Here is an 18,309-nt window from a genome sequence, read left to right on the forward strand (position 1 = left end):
GAAAGACCAATTGCAAACATTGCAAACATTTCTACTACCCCACGAACACTGAACACCATGTTCTTGTGAGAAGGGATCCTATCTTTTGTCCAGTCTGTTTACTATATATTGCATACTCCGAGCAGTCCTTATCTTCGTGTTCGGGAACAAAGTACACAGACACACACACACACAAACACCTCTTAACGAAACGAAAGGTCCAGATCTCTCGCGACTCGAACACACAATGGGGGCCTCTTCACCGTAGGTCGCCACGCCCCTAGCTGCCAACTGCCGCGGGGCCCCAATCTGCCTGGGGTCGGACTTCTTGGGGCCCCTTCGCCCCTCCCCGGGGCCGCAGCCACAGCATCGCCGGGAGCCCTCCCTCTCTCGCGCTTTCCTCCGCCTTCACTGGCGAACCGGAAAACCCGGAGCGAATCGACCCTGGCCGGCGGCGCATGCTCAGTAGCGAGCAGGTTCAGTTCGCAAGTAGGAAGCTCCAGCAGCGCTACACCGGTGTCGGCGGCGGCGGCGGCACCTCAGGGCACCCGGATTCCCAAACAACGATCTCAGGCCCTCCCCCTCCCCGGCTCGACCCAGGTCCCAGCTCCGCCCCGCTCGGGGCCTTGCGCATTTCGGGGTCCCAGCTGCTCGCAGTGGGAGCCGCGGCCCGAGCGTCCCTTCCACACACCCTTCCTCCCTTCCCCCGCCGCCGGCTCTGCGGCGGGGCCAGGCCGGGCCCGGGAGCGCCGCCCCGGCTGGCAAGCGTCGGTCGCAGCGGAGAGCAGCCCGGGGCGGCGCCGGCGGGCCGGGGAGGAGTGGGGGGCTCGTCCCTGGGGTGGTGGTGCGGCATGCCGCCGCCTCCCGGCTGCATTCACTGTCCGCGGCTGGTGCCCGTGTTGGGTGAGTGGCCGGACGCGGGCCTCGCCCCCCAGCCCGGTCGTCAGGACTAGCCGGGCCGCGCGGCGCCCCGAGGGGGCCGGGCTGTCCCGCGGGGCCGCGGCCTTGCTCGGTGCCGCGAGCTCGCCCTCTCCCTCCCCGGCCCGGCCGCTGCCGCCGCCCCCCTCCCCGCCCAGAGGCGCCCCGGGGGCACCATGCAGGCGCAGCAGCTGCCGTACGAGTTTTTCAGCGAGGAGAACGCGCCCAAGTGGCGGGGGCTGCTGGTGCCCGCGCTGAAAAAGGTGAGGAGAGCGCGGGACCCCGCTTCCCAGCTGCATTCCCCAGTGAGAGCGCCCGGCCGGGGCAGGGCTGGGAAGGCGGGGCGCGCGCGGGGCTGTCTTTCTTCCCGGTCTCACCGCCTATCTGAAAGGACAGCGCGCACTGAGAGGTCCCCCCCACACTCGGCTAGCTCTCGGTTTTGACATTCACCGAGTGTGTGGGAAGGCCGCAGGAAGCCAGGGAGTTGGTACGGATAATCCAACCAGAGTGGCTAATGCCCTGCCCCTTGATTCAGAGGCAGCAGTTGGAGGCGGCTCACTTTTCCGTGGAGGTCAGAGCAGGCCACTTTTCTGCCTTCTCCCTCTTATCCGGTAGCTGCTGTCAGCCTCCTGTTTTAGGCACTCAGTATGCTCGTTTTAGTGGGCTCGAGAAGTGCTCTGGCCATAATGCTTGCTCTAAGTAATTGCACAGCTCGCCTGCCAGTAGGAGCAGGGACATGGCCTGCTCTGCTCACTCTCAGTAATCACTCCCCATTCTCCTGAATTCCCCCACCCACCGATTAACCTGGGCGCTTGCAAATGTCACTATTTTCCTTTTTTTTTTTTTTTTTTTAGAGTTTGAGAATCTCGGTACTATCTCTTAGTTTGTTTATTAGAATTTTTAACCTTTTATTTTTTTTTCAAGTTTGCCACATTGTTATCTAAAGTTATACCCTATGATCTATTCTTTTAAATGTTTTAGTATAATTAGGAAATGTTGCTACATTTTAAGTTTCCAAAGCAACACTGTCACTTTAAAAATGCATCAAACCATCAGAAACGGGTGTATTTGAATGTATTTAAAAACAACAACCAGAGTAATTTTTGTTTCCTTCATTTAACTTTTTAAAAATATAGATTGCTTTCCTCTTTTAATAGTTTTGTTTTTTTTTTTTTTTTTTTTTTTTTTTTTTTTTTTTGCTAAAAGGACGTTTCGTGTATATATATTTGTTCTTACTGAGAATTGAGATTATGGTGTACCTTCTGTACTAAACATTTATACTTTTAAAAAATGCATCTGAAAAGATGCCTGATATTCCTCAAAGGCTAGCAACTTTTGCTTTCCCTTTTGTCTTGTTCTTAACCGCCCCTTTTACCCTATGTCTAACAGTAGAAACTGATTTGCTTTGTTCGCAGAATATGCTCATATAATTCAGATTTAAGTAGCTGCCTTTTTTTTTCAGGTGTCTGATTAGTCATAAATATCTCTGTGATGCTGTTTTCTAAGAAGACCAAGGAAATGACATACAGTGTCTATCTTTTATTCCTTAGAAATACCATTAGCTTTTCACTCTACATTTGCTTTAACTGCAAGCTTGGCCTCTTAGCTTACAATAGAAAGGGAGTAGGAGATGCTTATCTTGTCAGGGAGGTAGACAGCAAAATTGTTTAAAACATGCAGAAAAACTTCCAAAACATTAGCAGTTTGGGGTTCTTTTGCTTAGAAGTAAGCAACTCCTACCCTGAGGGAACCACCAAGATTCCAAGGGTCATTATGGAGGAGTAGTAAAAGCAGTGTGGGAGTTGGCAGACCTGGTCTAACTCTGTTGTGCTGGTGGCCCTTGCTTAATTCTTTCCACAAAAGCATTTTGTTTGGCTGTTGTTTTTAAATGTAATTATTTGCCAATATTTAAAAAATGGGAGATATATAAAATCTGAACTTTAAACTTTTCTTGAAGAACAGGAAGATGTCTCATTATTGGGTCTACATTCAAGCAAGGTGGTAAACGACTGGAGATGAGTAAATGGCTGCCCCCATTAAATAGAGCATTTATCTCCAATGTACCATAGTCCCTACCAGTTCACTTGGCTTATTTATATAAACCAGCTTTTGACTTTAAGCAAAGATATGTCATGGCAGTGGAAATGAGGAGGAGGAGGTGTAAGTGTGCACAATCTAGCTGATAAGTAAGGTTCTTGCAGTTCTCATTCAGACACCAACTAATGATGATTCTAAGCCACTTACAAAATATTGAAAGTACATTTCATATTTGGATGTGCTTTTGGGAACTTAAAACCTGCATTTTCACTTGCCTGCTGGATATTTCATGTGGGTGTCTTCACATCTTGACTTCTTCCTTCTGACTTAATGTACTCTTTGCAGATGTACCCAACTAGTGTTCTCTTATCTAAGGCTCTTTGGACATGCTGTTCCCTTCATCTGGACTGCCCTTCTTTGCCTACCCTAACATTACTCATCATTCTTGACCCACTCTCAATTTCACAGTCCTTAGGACTGAGTTGAATATCCCTCCTCTTTTTTCTTCTAGCACCCTACCCTAACAGTTAACAGTGAATTTTAAGTGCTTTTTGTTTGTTTGTCCACCTAACTAGATAGGATACTCCTTGAAAACAGAGTTGATATCTTACGTTCATTTTATCCCCCATGTAAACTTTGCCTGGAACCTAGTATGCACTCAGATTATTTGAATGAATGGTAAAAGGATACGTGTATTTCTTTCATATCCCTTAAACACAATACTTTTCAAACAAAAGTCATCACCTCTTTCCCTTCTACCTACCTACCCTCCCTTTTTTTATATTTCCTCTTGATTAGTGGCTTCATTATTTTATATGACTGGCTGAAAACTGGAATCATCTCTGACTTCTCTCTTTGCCTTACCGCTCACACCCAGGCAGAGTATAGAGATTCATTCCCCTTTGACATGGTCTTCTGATTTACTCCCTCCTATTCCCTCTACTCTAATTGAGTCCCCTTACTCAGACCACTGCAGTAAACTTTTAACTGAGTTCACTGCTCACCACTTCTCCTTTATTATTTTTCAAATCTCAGAAGTTATATCACACTTTTGAACATGTCACACACCCTTGTTCAGAACTTTTGATGTCTTTTGAGGGTCTAGGATGAAGTGCACAGTCTAGCATGGAATTGATGGTGGTTGATGATCTGACTTCATCCTGATTTTCTGGCTAGATTGCCTACCATAACCTTTCATGTTCTTTATACTTTAGGCAGATAGAACTGATTGTTTTTCCTGTATATGCCCAGAAAGTCCCACTGTGTTTATCAGTGTAAGTCCTATCTTTTCTAGTACACAAAATATGTCATGCTTACTACTGACCAGGTTTTGTCCTCAACACTAAGGATAAAATGTAAATGCCATATTACAGAAATGGCTGAGTTAGAACATACTGGAAAGTGACAGGGGATGAGGCTGAAGCAATAGCAGGTCTATAGAGAATTTTTGTATGTTAAGCTAAGAGTTTGAGCTTTTATCTATAGGGAATAGAAGCCATTGAAGAATTTTAAATAGGAAGGTAACATCAGATTTGAATTTTAGAAAGTGTACTTTGTCCATAGAAAGGAAAATGGATTGGAGAAGAATGAGACCTGAAATAAGGAGAAAAGTTAGAAGAGTAGTTTAATAGAGCAGCCAAGAGATGATATACATTTGAATTAGGATGGAAATGTGGAAATGGATTTTATTTGAGAGATGCTGAGAAGACAGAATTGATAGGACCTACTAACTCACTGAATGATTGGGGGAGTGGTGAGAGAGCAGGCAGAGTCTAAGTTTCTAGTTTCAGTGTCTTTAATCGGGATAGGAGGAAAAGCAGTTAGGGTGCAGAGAGGAATGGCATAATAAGGTAAGTTTTGGACATGTTGATTGAAAAGTTCTTTTGGGTTATCCAGGTGGACTTGTCCGGTTGGAGTTGGTTGTTAGTATCTGGTGAAACAAGATTTGGGACTTCTGGGAATGTAAGTAAATCCATAAGAATAGAAGAAGCTTATATCCGTACAAAGATTTACACATGAATGTTCATGGTAGCTTTATTCAGCCAAAAACTGAAGACAACTTAAATGTCCATCAACGGGTGAATGGATAATAGTTTGTGGTAAAACCATTAATGAAATGCTATTCCACATAAGGAAGGAGTGAACTATTGATACACCCAACAACATGGATGAATCCCAAAATAATTATTCTGAATGAAAGAAGCCAAATCAGAAAAGTACATGCTGTATGATTTCATCTATATAAAATTCTAGAAAATGCAAACTAATCTGTAGTGTCAAAAAGCAGATCAGTGATTGTCTTGGGAGTTGTTTTAATGTTCATTTATTTTGATCGTGCTGATGGTTTCAGGGGTAGTTACACATATTGAAACTTACCACATTAACTGTTAGGGAAATGCAAATCAAAACCACAATTAGATACCATTTCACACCCACTAGAATGACTATTATTAAAAGAGCAGAAAATAACAAGCATTGGAGAGATTGTGGAGAAGTAAGAATGCTTGTTCCTTGTTGGTGGGAGCTGGTTTGGATATATTATGTCCCCCAGAAAAGCCATGCCTTTTATTGCAATCTTGTTGGGCAGATTTATTAGTTTTTTGATGAGGTTAGAACCTTTTGATTGAGTGTTTCCTTGGAGATACGACTCAGCCAACCCTGGGTGATACTTTTGATTAGATTATTTCCATGGAGGTGTGGCCCCTCCCATTCAGGGTGGGTCTTGATTAGTTCACTGGAGCATTTAAGAGAAGCTTAGGAGCCGACACAGACCTAGATGCTTGTTGACGCTTGGAGATGTGGACAGAAGGACTTTTGGAGATGCTAAGCTAAGAGATGAAGCCCATAGTTTGTCCTGGAAAGGCTAAGAGAGGACCCCCAGATGCTTAGAGAGGAACGCCCTGGGAGAAAGAAGCAAGGATGCACAGGAGCTGAGAGAGAGGAGTGGAGAAGAAGCCCAGAGACATTTTGGAGAAAGCTATTTTGAAACACAACCTAGGAGCAAAGGACCAGCAGAAGCCAGCCATATGCCTTCCCAGCTGACAGAGGTGTTCTGGATGCCATCGGCTGTTCTTCAGTGAAGGTATCATCTTGTTGATGCCTTAGGCTGGACAATTCTATGGCCTTAGAACTGTAACTTCGTAACTTAATAAATCCCCTTTATAAAAGCCAATCCGTTTCTGCTATTTTGCATAATGGCAGCTCTAGCAAACTAGTGGGAATGTAAAATGATAGAGCCACTGTGGGAAGACAGTTTGGCGGTTCCTCAGAAAGCTAAACAGAATTACCATATGACCTGGCAAACCCACTGCTAGGTATATACCCAAAAGAATTGAGAGTGGGGACTTGAACAGATATTTGTACACTGATGTTTGTAGCAGCATTATTCTTACTCACAATTGCCAAAAGATGGAAGCAATCCCAGTTGCTTGATGAATGTATGAACAAGATGTGGTATATGTGTACAATGGAGCCGTAAAAAGGCCATAAAAATTCAGCCATAAAAAGGCATGGAGTTTTGACACATGCAACATGGATGAACCTTGGAGACATCATGTTGAATGAAATAAGCCGTACACAAAAGAACAGATACTATATGATCGCACTTATTGAAATAATTAGACTATGCAAATCATAGAGTCTGAAACAAGAATACAGGTTCCCAGGGGCTGGGGTGGGGTAGGGAATGGGGAGTTAATGCATAATTGGTACACAGTTTCTATGGGATGATGGAAAAGTTTTAGTAATGGATGGTGGTAATGGTAGCACGATGTTGTGAATGTGATGGAAGCCACTAAATTGTATATGTGAATGTGGCTAAAAGGGGAAATCTTAGGTTTATATATGTTAGCAGAATAAATTAAAAAAACCCAAAACCCATAGGACTGTACAACACAAGCAATGACCCTGATGTAAACTATGGACTACAGTTAGTAGTATAATTATTATAATATTGCTTCAAAAATTATAACTAAGTTACCAAACTAATGCAAAATGTGAATAATAGGGAAAATGTGTGAGGGAGGGGGCAGTATATGGGAATTCTGAACTTTCAGCATGATTTTTCTATAAACCTACAACTTCTCTAAAAAAAAAATCTCATCACTTATCAGATTGTACATTTTAAATTTGTGCTGAGGCTCTAATTATTACTCTTGTTATTTTTGTGTGTGTGCTAATGAAGGTGTCAGGGATTGATTTAGGTGATGAATGTACAACTATGTAATGGTACTGTAAACAATCGAAAGTACAATTTGTTTTGTATGACTGCGTGGTATGTGAATATATCTCAATAAAATGATGATAAAAAAAAAAAATTTGTGCTGAGGAAGAAATTATTGTATGTCAGTTACATGTCAGTAAAGCTGTTTAAAAAATGATTAGAGTAAGACTGAAATAGGGGTGGCATTAGAACTAAGGGAGAAGAGTGGACAGTATTGTTTAGGGGGAGGGCAGAGAGGCGTGAACAAAAGATAGTGAGAAGAATGAAGTCAGGTAGAAAAGAAGGAGGAGACCCTACTGTCTTGAGAATCTGGGGGAGGAGGGAATTTCAAGAAGAGAGTTAACTGTGTTAGCTATAGAAAAGTATCAAGTGCCTGAAAAGTGTTAGATTTGACAGCTAATATATCATTGATCATTTATGTCAGAGCAGTTTCAGTATGAGAACAGAAGATGGAGTAACATGGGAAAAGTAAGAATAGCAAGGGCTATTTTTTCAGATTTTTTTTTTTCTAGATGATTGGTAATGAAGGTGATGCCTTGGCAAGAAGGGGATTCAAGATTTAAGAAGAAATTTTTGTTTCTTATTGGATGGGAAACTATGATTAGAGAGGGTGATAATTTTTATATTTCAGAGTTTTAAGATTCTAGAGATGAAGATGGGATAATTAGCTCTGAAGTTAGTGTGTTGAAAGATCGGTTGCACACAAGGATGATGATGAAGTCCACAAGGATTATGGACTAATCCAGGAGTAGCAGGGAAATCCATAAATAGCAAAATGAGGATGCTTTAACTGAAAAATAATTAAAGTGGCAACTATTCCCCATTCTCCATAATGTTTTTTTATCTTCATTTTATTGAGATATATTCACATACCACGCAGTCATACAAAACAAATCGTACATTCGGTTGTTCACAGTACCATTACATAGTTGTACATTCATCACCCAAATCAATCCCTAACACCTTCATTAGCACACACACAAAAATAACAAGAATAATAATTAAAGTGAAAAAGAGCAATTGAAGTAAAAAAGAACACTGGGTACCTTTGTCTGTTTGTTTGTTTCATTCCCCTATTTTTCTACTCATCCATCCATAAACTGGACAAAGTGGAGTGTGGTCCTTATGGCTTTCCCAATCCCATTGTCACCCCTCATGAGTTACATTTTTATACAATAGTCTTCAAGATTCATGGGTTCTGGGTTGTAGTTTGATAGTTTCAGGTATCCACCACCAGCTACCCCAATTCTTTAGAACCTAAAAAGGGTTGTCTAAATTGTGCGTAAGAGGGCCCACCAGAGTGACCTTTCGGCTCCTTTTGGAATCTCTCTGCCACTAAAGTTTATTTCATTTCCTTTCACATCCCCCTTTTGTTCAAGAAGATGTTCTCTGTCCCACGATGCCGGGTCTACATTCCTCCCCGGGAGTCATATTCCACGTTGCCAGGGAGATTCACTCCCCTGGGTGTCTGATCCCATGTAGTGGGTAGGGCAGTGATTTCACCTTTCAAGTTGGCTTAGCTAGAGACAGAGGGCCACATCTGAGCAACAAAGAGGCATTCGGGAGGAGGCTCTTAGGCACAATTATAGGGAAGCCTAGCCTCTCCTTTGCAGCAACTGTCTTCCCAAGGGTAAAACCTATGGTAGAGGGCTCAACCCATGAAACCACCAGTTCCCTATGTCTGTGGTCATGTTAGCAACCATTAAAGCGGGGTAGGCCAATACCCCTGCATTCTCCACAGGCTCCTGAGGGAGGCTCTACATATTTCCCCCCTTTTTTTTTTTTTAACTTTTTTTTTTTTAAATCAACTGTATGAAAAATAAAAAAATAAAAATAAAAATAAAAAAAAAACAAACAAAAACATACAATAAAAGAACATTTCAAAGACACTATAACAAGGGAGTAAGAAAAAGACAGCTAACCTAAGATAACTGCTTTACTTCCAACGTGTTCCTGCTTTACCCCAAGAAAGTTACCTAATATAGCAACATTTCTGTGAACTTGTTCCTACTATACCCATCAGAAATTAACAGACCATAGTCATTCCTGGGCATCCCCAGAACGTTAAATAGCTTATCTGTTCTCGGATTATTGTTCCCCCTTCCTTCATTGCTCTCTACTGCTAGTTCCCCTACATTCTACATTATAAACCATTTGTTTTCCATTTTTCAAAGTTCACATTAGTGGTAGCATATAATATTTCTCTTTTTGTGCCTGGCTTATTTCGCTCAGCATTATGTCTTCAAGGTTCATCCATGTTGTCATATGTTTCATGAGATCGTTCCTTCTTACTGCCGCGTAGTATTCCATCGTGTGTATATACCACATTTTATTTATCCACTCATCTGTTGAAGGACATTTGGGTTGTTTCCATCTCTTGGCAATTGTGAATAATGCTGCTATGAACATTGGCGTGCAGATATCTGTTCGTGTCACTGCTTTCCGATCTTCCGGGTATATACCGAGAAGTGCAATCTCTGGATCGAATGGTAACTCTATATCTAGTTTTCTAAGGAACTGCCAGACTGATTTCCAGAGTGGCTGAACCATTATACAATCCCACCAACAATGAATAAGAGTTCCAATTTCTGCACATCCCCTCCAGCATTTGTAGTTTCCTGTTTGTTTACTGGCAGCCATTCTAACCGGTGTTAGATGGTATCTCATTGTGGTCTTAATTTGCATCTCTCTAATAGCTAGTGAAGCTGAACATTTCTTCATGTGTTTCTTGGCCATTTGTATTTCCTCTTCAGAGAACTGTCTTTTCATATCTTTTGCCCATTTTATAATTGGGCTGTCTGTACTATTGTCATTGAGTTGTAGGATTTCTTTATATATGCAAGATATCAGTCTTTTGTCAGATACATGGTTTCCAAAAATTTTTTCCCATTGAGTTGGCTGCCTCTTTACCTTTTTGAGAAATTCCTTTGAGGTGCAGAAACTTCTAAGCTTGAGGAGTTCCCATTTATCTATTTTCTCTTTTGTTGCTTGTGCTTTGGGTGTAAAGTCTAGGAAGTGGCCGCCTAATACAAGGTCTTGAAGATGTTTTCCTACATTATCTTCTAGGAGTTTTATGGTACTTTCTTTTATATTGAGATCTTTGGTCCATTTTGAGTTAATTTTGTGTAGGGGGTGAGGTAGGGGTCCTCTTTCATTCTTTTGGATATGGATATCCAACTCTCCCAGCCCCATTTGTTGAAAAGACCATTATGACTCAGTTCAGTGACTTTGGGGGCCTTATCAAAGATCAGTCGGCCATAGATCTGAGGGTCTATCTCCGAATTCTCAATTCAATTCCATTGATCTATATGTCTATCTTTGTGCCAGTACCATGCTGTTTTGGCAACTGTGGCTTTATAATAAGCTTCAAAGTCAGGGAGTGTAAGTCCTCCCACTTCGTTTTTTCTTTTTTAAAGTGTCTTTAGCAATTCGAGGCATCTTCCCTTTCCAAATAAATTTGATAACTAGCTTTTCCAAGTCTGCAAAGTAGGTTGTTGGAATTTTGATTGGGATTGCATTGAATCTGTAGATGAGTTTGGGTAGAATTGACATCTTAATGATATTTAGCCTTCCTATCCATGAACATGGAATATTTTTCCATCTTTTAAGGTCCCCTTCTATTTCTTTTAGTAGAGTTATGTAGTTTTCTTTGTATAGGTCTTTTACATCTTTGGTTAAGTTTATTCCTAGGTACTTGATTTTTTTAGTTGCTATTGAAAATGGTATCTTTTTCTTGAGTGTCTCTTCAGTTTGTTCATTTCTAGCATATAGAAACATTACTGACTTATGTGCATTAACCTTGTATCCCGCTACTTTGCTAAATTTGTTTATTAGCTCTAGTAGCTGCATCGTCGATTTCTCAGGGTTTTCTAGATGTAAGATCATATCATCTGCAAACAATGACAGTTTTACTTCTTCTTTTCCAATTTGGATGCCTTTTATTTCTCTGTCTTGCCGGATTGCCCTGGCTAGCACTTCCAGCACAATGTTGAATAACAGTGGTGATAGCGGGCATCCTTGTCTTGTTCCTGATCTTAGAGGGAAGGCTTTCAGTCTCTCACCATTGAGTACTATGCTGGCTGTGGGTTTTTCATATATGCTCTTTATCATGTTGAGGAAGTTTCCTTCAATTCCTACCTTTTGAAGTGTTTTTATCAAAAAGGGATGTTGGATTTTGTCAAATGCTTTTTCAGCATCTATTGAGATGATCAATTGATTTTTCCCTTTTGACTTGTTAATGTGTTGTAATACATTGATTGATTTTCTTATGTTGAACCATCCTTGCATGCCTGGAATAAACCCCACTTGGTCATGGTGTATGATTTTTTTAATGTGTCTTTGGATTCGATTTGCAAGTATTTTGTTGAGGATTTTTGTATCTATATTCATTAGGGAGATTGGCCAGTAGTTTTCCTTTTTTGTAACATCTTTGCCTGGTTTTGGTATTAGATTGATGTTAGCTTCATAAAATGAGTTAGGTAGTGTTCCATTTTCTTCAATGTTTTGAAAGACTTTGAGTAAGATTGGTGTCAGTTCTTTCTGGAAAGTTTGGTAGAATTCCCCTGTGAAGCCATCTGGCCCTGGGCATTTATTTGTGGGAAGATTTTTGATGACTGATTGGATCTCTTTGCTTGTGATGGGTTGGTTGAGGTCTTCTATTTCTTCTCTGGTCAGTCTAGGTTGTTCATATGTTTCCAGGAAATTGTCCATTTCCTCTACATTATCCAGTTTGTTGCCGTACAGTTGTTCATAGTATCCTCTTATAATTTTTTTAATTTCTTCAGGATCTGCAGTTATGTCACCTTTTTCATTCATTATTTTGTTTATATGGGTCTTCTCTCTTTTTGATTTTGTCATTCTAGCTAGGGGCTTGTCAATCTTGTTGATCTTCTCAAAGAACCAACTTTTGGTGGTATTTATCCTCTCTATTGTTTTTTTTGTTCTCTATGTCATTTATTTCTGCTTTAATCCTTGTTATTTCTTTTCTTGTACTTGGTTTAGGAGTGGTTTGCTGTTCATTTTCTAGCTTCTTCAGTTGATCCATTAGTTGTTTGATTTTGGCTCTTTCTTCCTTTTTAATATATGCATTTAGTGCTATAAATTTCCCCCTTAGCACTGCTTTTGCTGCATCCCATAGGTTTTGGTATGTTGTGTTCTCATTTTCATTTGTCTCTATATATTTAGCAATTTCTCTTGCTATTTCTTCTTTAACCCACTGATTGTTTAGGAGTGTGTTGTTTAACCTCCAGGTATTTGTGAATTTTCTAAGTCTCTGATGGTTATTGACTTCTAATTGTATTCCATTGTGGTCAGAGAATGTGCTTTGAATAATTTCAGTCTTTTTAAATTTATTGAGGCTTGTTTTATGTCCCAGCATATGATCTATTCTGGAGAAAGTTCCATGAGCACTAGAAAAGTATGTGTATCCTGGTGATTTGGGATGTAATGTCCTGTATATGTCTGTTAAATCTAATTCATTTATCAGATTGTTTAGGTTTTCAATTTCCTTATTGGTCTTCTGTCTGGTTGATCTATCTATAGGAGAGAGTGATGTGTTGAAGTCTTCCACAATTACTGTGGAAACATCAATTGCTTCCTTTAGTTTTGCCAGTGTTTCTCTCATGTATTTTGTGGCACCTTGGTTGGGTGCATAGACATTTACGATTGTTATTTCTTCTTGTTGAATTGCCCCTTTTATTAGTACGTAGTGGCCTTCTTTGTCTCTCAAAACATCCCTGCATTTGAAGTCTATTTTATCTGAGATTAATATTGCTACACCTGCTTTCTTTTGGCTGTAGCTTGCATGAAATATTTTTTTCCATCCTTTCACTTTCAGTTTCTTTGTGTCCCTGTGTCTAAGATGAGTCTCTTGTATGCAACATATTGATGGTTCATTTTTTTTGATCCATTCTGCGAATCTGTATCTTTTAATTGGGGAGTTTAATCCATTTACATTCAACGTTATAACCATGAAGGCATTTCTTGAATCACCCATCTTATCCTTTGGTTTATGTTTGTCATATTTTTCCCGTCTATTAATATCCTTTATTGTACCCATACCGAATCTCTTTAGTACTGAACCTTTCTCCAAGTCTCTCTGTCCTGTCTTTGTTTCTCTGTCTGTAGGGCTCCCTTTAGTATCTCCAGTAGGGCAGGTCTCTTGTTAGCAAATTTTCTCAGCATTTGTTTGTCTGTGAAAAATTTAAGCTCTCCCTCAAATTTGAAGGAGAGCTTTGCTGGATAAAGTATTCTTGGCTGGAAATTTTTCTCACTCAGAATTTTAAATATATCGTGCCACTGCCTTCTTGCCTCCATGGTGGCTTCTGAGTAGTCACTACTTAGTCTTATGCTGTTTCCTTTGTATGTGGTGAATTGCTTTTCTCTTGCTGCTTTCAGAACTTGCTCCTTCTCTTCTGTGTTTGATAGTGTGATCAGTATATGTCTCGGAGTGGGTTTATTTGGATTTATTCTATTTGGAGTTCGCTGAGCATTTATGATTTGTGTATTTATGTTGTTTAGAAGATTTGGGAAGTTTTCCCCAACAATTTCTTTGAATACTCTTCCTAGACCTTTACCCTTTTCTTCCCCTTCTGGGACACCAATGAGTCTTATATTTGGACGTTTCATATTATCTATCATATCCCTGAGGTCCATTTCGATTTTTTCAATTTTTTTCCCCATTCTTTCTTTTATGCTTTCATTTTCCATTCTGTCATCTTCAAGGTCACTGATTCGTTGTTCAACTTCCTCTAGTCTTGTACTGTGAGTGTCCAGAATCTTTTTAATTTGGTCAACAGTTTCTTTAATTTCCCTAAGATCATCCATTTTTTTATTTAGTCTTGCAATGTCTTCTTTATGCTCTTCTAGGGTCTTCTTGATTTCCTTTATCTCCCGTACTATGGTCTCATTGTTTATCTTTAGTTCTTTGAGTAGCTGCTCTAGGTGCTGTGTCTCTTCTGGTCTTTTGATTTGGGTGCTTGGGCTTGGGTTATCCATATCGTCTGGTTTTTTCATATGCTTTATAATTTTCTGTTGTTTTTGGCCTCGTGGCATTTGCTGAACTTGATAGGGTTCTTTTAGGATTTGTAGACCAATTGAAGTCCCTATCTCTAATTTATCAGATCTACAGCTTCGTGGAGTACACTTTAACTAACCAGCAGGTGGCGTCCATGAGCCACCTGTTCTCCACAAGCCAGTTCTCCCCTGCTTAGCCTTTTTGGTGAGTGGGGGAGTGAGTCTTGTGGGGTCCAATTGGTGTACCAAGCTTGCGTGTGTAGTTGGTGTTGCCTGCCCTGTATATGGGGCGTGTTTCTGGGCAGTCAGGGAGGGAGGGTGGCTCTAACAATCAAATCTCCCTGGTGATCCTAGAGTTTTAAAGCTGGTGCAATAGTCTAATCCTTCAGTTCAGTCCTGCCACAGTTTTTCTCTGCCACTGACCCACAAGTCCTTGGTATTGGCGTATGGCTCCTGAGACTTGCAAGTGGGCCCCTCTTCCAGGCCGTGCACCCCGGGTCCTCTGTTGAGGGATGACTGTGCTATGTCACAGGTGAGTGCCGTCCCCCCAGGGCAGTTCTGGGCTGCTGGGCTGTGTAAGGAGGCTCCCAGTCTGCTGAAATGATGGCTGAATGGGGCTTTGTTAATTCACATTGCTCTACCTTCCCACCTCTGGGACAATCAGCTGAGGTTGCAGGGAAGGCTAATGTCCACGCCCAGTTTTGTGGTGTGTGCCTGTTATTTGAAGCACTTCCGTCACACTGGGTTGTCTGGGGCAGTTCTGGGCTATGGGGCTGGCGATGGGCAGGAGTGTTTCCTGTCCACCAGGATGATGGCTGTGAGCGGACACCCCCCTTTTCTTGGGAAGTTGTGGTGTTTAGTGAATTTTCTCAGCCACTGGATTATTGCGTTTTGTCTCAGAGCTCTCCTAGTTCTGCTCTTGACTTGACCTGCCCAAATAGCAAGTCTTTGAAGCTTTCTGTATTGGGCTTCTTAGAGTAATTGTTTTAGAAAAAGAAAAAAGGATTAAAAAAAAAAAAAAAAACAGGCCCTCCTCAGAGATCTAATGGGTTATTGAAATGCTAAGAGAGAAAGCAACCAGGGCCATTAAGGAAAGGTCCACAGGGCAGAGAGATCAGCTTTTCTTCGGGATTTGCATATGCGCCTCAGGGCCCTTCCCCTTTCTATGTTCACCAGAACTCCAAAAATCCTCCGCTTTTATTTTGGAGTTTTTCGTGTTGTTTTTTTTCTATGCCTGTCTCCTCTCTGCTGGGCTGGCTGCTCTCAGATTCTCTGGTGTCTGGTCTCAGTCTATGTATGGTTGGAGTTTGGATCAGTAGAATGAGTTTCCGATAAGGGCTGCCACTGCAGTTCTCCCTTCTCCTTCCCGGAGCTGACAGCCCCTCCTCCCCCGGGACTGAGCCTGGCAGGGAGGGGCGCGGGTCCCCTGGCCGCAAAAACTTACAGATTTTGCTGATCTCAGCAGTTCCACATTTTCATGAGTGTTGTATGAAGTATGCCCAAAGTCAGATTGCTCTGTGGTGTCCAGTCCACGCAGTTCCTGGCTTTCTACCTACTTTCCTGGAGGAGTAACTAAAACATTTAGCTCACCAGTCTACCATCTTGCCCCGCCTTGAGGTTGTTTATATCGAGAATTCTTTCTTTGTTCCCCATCATTTGAATATGTCACAGTTTGTTTATCCATTCTCCTGTCGATAGATTCCCGGACTGTTTCAAGTTTCGACCTATTATGAATAAAGTTGCCATCCGTGTTCTTATACAAATCTTTTTGTAGACAGTCTACAGATGGCTCATAGAGTAGATGTCTAGTTTTATAAGAAACTACCAGACTGTTTTCAAAGTGGTTGTACCATTTTTCATTTCTGGCAACAGTGTTTTGAGTTCCAGTTGCCCCACTTCCTCACCAACATTTGGGGTTGTCAGTCTTTAATTTTAGTCATTCTGGTGGATGTGTAGTGGTGTTTCATTGTGGTTTTAATTTGTATTACCCTGATGATTAAACATGTTAAACACTTTTTTTTTAAAGCAGTTTTATTGAGATAAATTCACATACCATGCAGTCCATCTAAAGTGTATAATCATTATTGTGCCGGTTTGAATGTATTTCCCCCCCCCTCACCCCCCAAAAGCCATATTCTTTGATACAATCTTGTGGGGCAGACATATTAGTGGGGATTAAGTTGGAACATTTGGATTAGGTTGTTCCCATGGAAATGCGCCCCACCCAACTGTGGGTGATAACTCTGATTGGATAATTTCCATGGAGGTGTGGCCCTGCCCATTCAGCATGGGCCTTGATTAGTTTACTAGAGTTTTATAAGCTCAGACAGAAGGAGCGAGCTTGCTACAGCCAAGAGGGACACTCTGAAGAACACTCAGGAGCTGAGAGAGGAGCTGCAGTTTGAAGATGGCCGTTGAAAGCATATTCTTGCTCCGGAGAGGCTAAGAGAGGACAAATGCCCCAAGAGCAATTGAGAGTGACATTTTGAAGAGGAGCTGTGGCTTAGAGAGGAACGTCCTGGGAGAAAGCCATTTTGAAACCAGAACTTGGAGCAGATGCCAGCTACGTGCCTTCCCATCTATCAGAGGTTTTCCGGATGCCATTGGCCATCCTCCAGTGAAGGTACCCAATTGTTGATGTGTTACCTTGGACATTTTATGGCCTTAAGGCTCTAACTGTGTAACCAAATAAACCCCCTTTATAAAAGCCAGTCCATTTCTGGTGTTTTGCATTTCGGCAGCATTAGCAAACTAGAACAAATATCTTCTAGTATCTTCTTCCTCGCCACAATCAACCCCACAAGAGTTTTCACTATGTTTTATAGTCCCATGTTTCATCCTCTGGCTTTCCTTCTAGTGACATACACGACCCTAAATTTTCCCTTTCAGCCACAATTGCACTCACATATCGTTGCTGTTAACTACACTTACTGTAATGTTCTAGCATCACCTCTATACATTTCTAAACACTTAAAATCAACCTTATTATATATTCTGCACAAATTAAGCATGAACTCCCCATTCTCTGCTCTCATTCTGTCTTCTGGGGACCATGTTCTAGATATTATCACCATGAGTTTGTTACTTGTATTTAGTTCATATTGGTGAGGTCATACAGTATTTGTCCATTTGTGTCTGACTTATTTTACCCAACGTAATGTCCTCAAGGTTCATCAATGTAGTCACATGCATCATGACTTCATTTCTTCTTACTTCTGAATAATATTTCATCGTATGTATATATCACATTTTGTTTGTTCGTTAATCATTTGATAGACACCTGGGTTTTCATTTTTTGGCAATTGTGAATAATGCCACTATGAACATTGGTGTGCAAATGTCTGTTCTCATCCCTGCTTTCAGTTCTTTTGAGTATATTTTTAGTAGTAGAATTGCCGGATCATATGGAAGTTCTATACTTAGCTTCCTGAGGAACTGCCAACTGTCTTCTACGGCAGCTATACCATTCTACATTCCCACCAACAGTGAATAAGTGTTCCTATTTCTCCACATCCTCTCCAACACTTGCAGTTTTCTGTTTTTTAAATAGTGGCCATACTAGTACATGTAAAATGATGTTTCATATTTTTGATTTGCATTTCCCCAATAGCTAGTGCTGTTGAATGTCTTTTCACGTTATGCAGTTTTTAATGTTCTTGTTGACATTCTTTGGATAGTGTCTGCTCAAATCTTTTGCCCATTTAAAAAATTGGATTGTTTTTTCTTTTTAATATTGAGTTGTAAGTTCTTTAAGTGTCCTGGATAACAGTTTTTTGTCAGATATGTAGTTGATGAATGTTTTCTTCCAGCCTATGGCTTGCCTATTCATTTTCCTAATGGTGTTTTTTTTTTAAAAATGTAAATTTTTTTTTGTGTGCTGGTTGTATGTTATTGAAATATAACATATACACAAAAGGAGCACAAATCATAGTGTATAACTCAGAGATCTTTCATAAAGTGAACACACCGGTGTGACTAGCACCCCGACCAAGACATAGAACATGAGCTGTAACCCAGTGGGCCCCTCTTGTCCCCTTCCAAGGGTAATCACTGTCCCAACTTCTAACAGCATAGACTGGTTTTTCCAGTTTGAAAACTTTATATAAATAGAATTTTAAAATGTGTGCTCTTTTGTATCT

General features: G+C 41.1%; 1 protein-coding gene across 3 annotated transcripts in view; it reads left to right on the forward strand.

Moving 5' to 3' along the window:
- The first annotated feature begins 1,043 nt into the window (after positions 1-1,043).
- SOS1 (SOS Ras/Rac guanine nucleotide exchange factor 1) overlaps positions 1,044-18,309 on the forward strand; it is a 250,299-nt gene continuing 233,033 nt past the window's right edge. For all 3 annotated transcript variants that reach the window (XM_037807581.1, XM_037807582.1, XM_037807583.1), the window contains exon 1: positions 1,044-1,160. In XM_037807581.1, coding sequence (XP_037663509.1) covers positions 1,074-1,160 — 87 coding nt within the window. In that variant the 5' untranslated portion in view covers positions 1,044-1,073. The remainder of the gene's footprint in view (positions 1,161-18,309) is intronic.

Source organism: Choloepus didactylus, chromosome 17 (assembly GCF_015220235.1).
Source record: "Choloepus didactylus isolate mChoDid1 chromosome 17, mChoDid1.pri, whole genome shotgun sequence".
Lineage (NCBI taxonomy): Eukaryota > Metazoa > Chordata > Mammalia > Pilosa > Megalonychidae > Choloepus > Choloepus didactylus.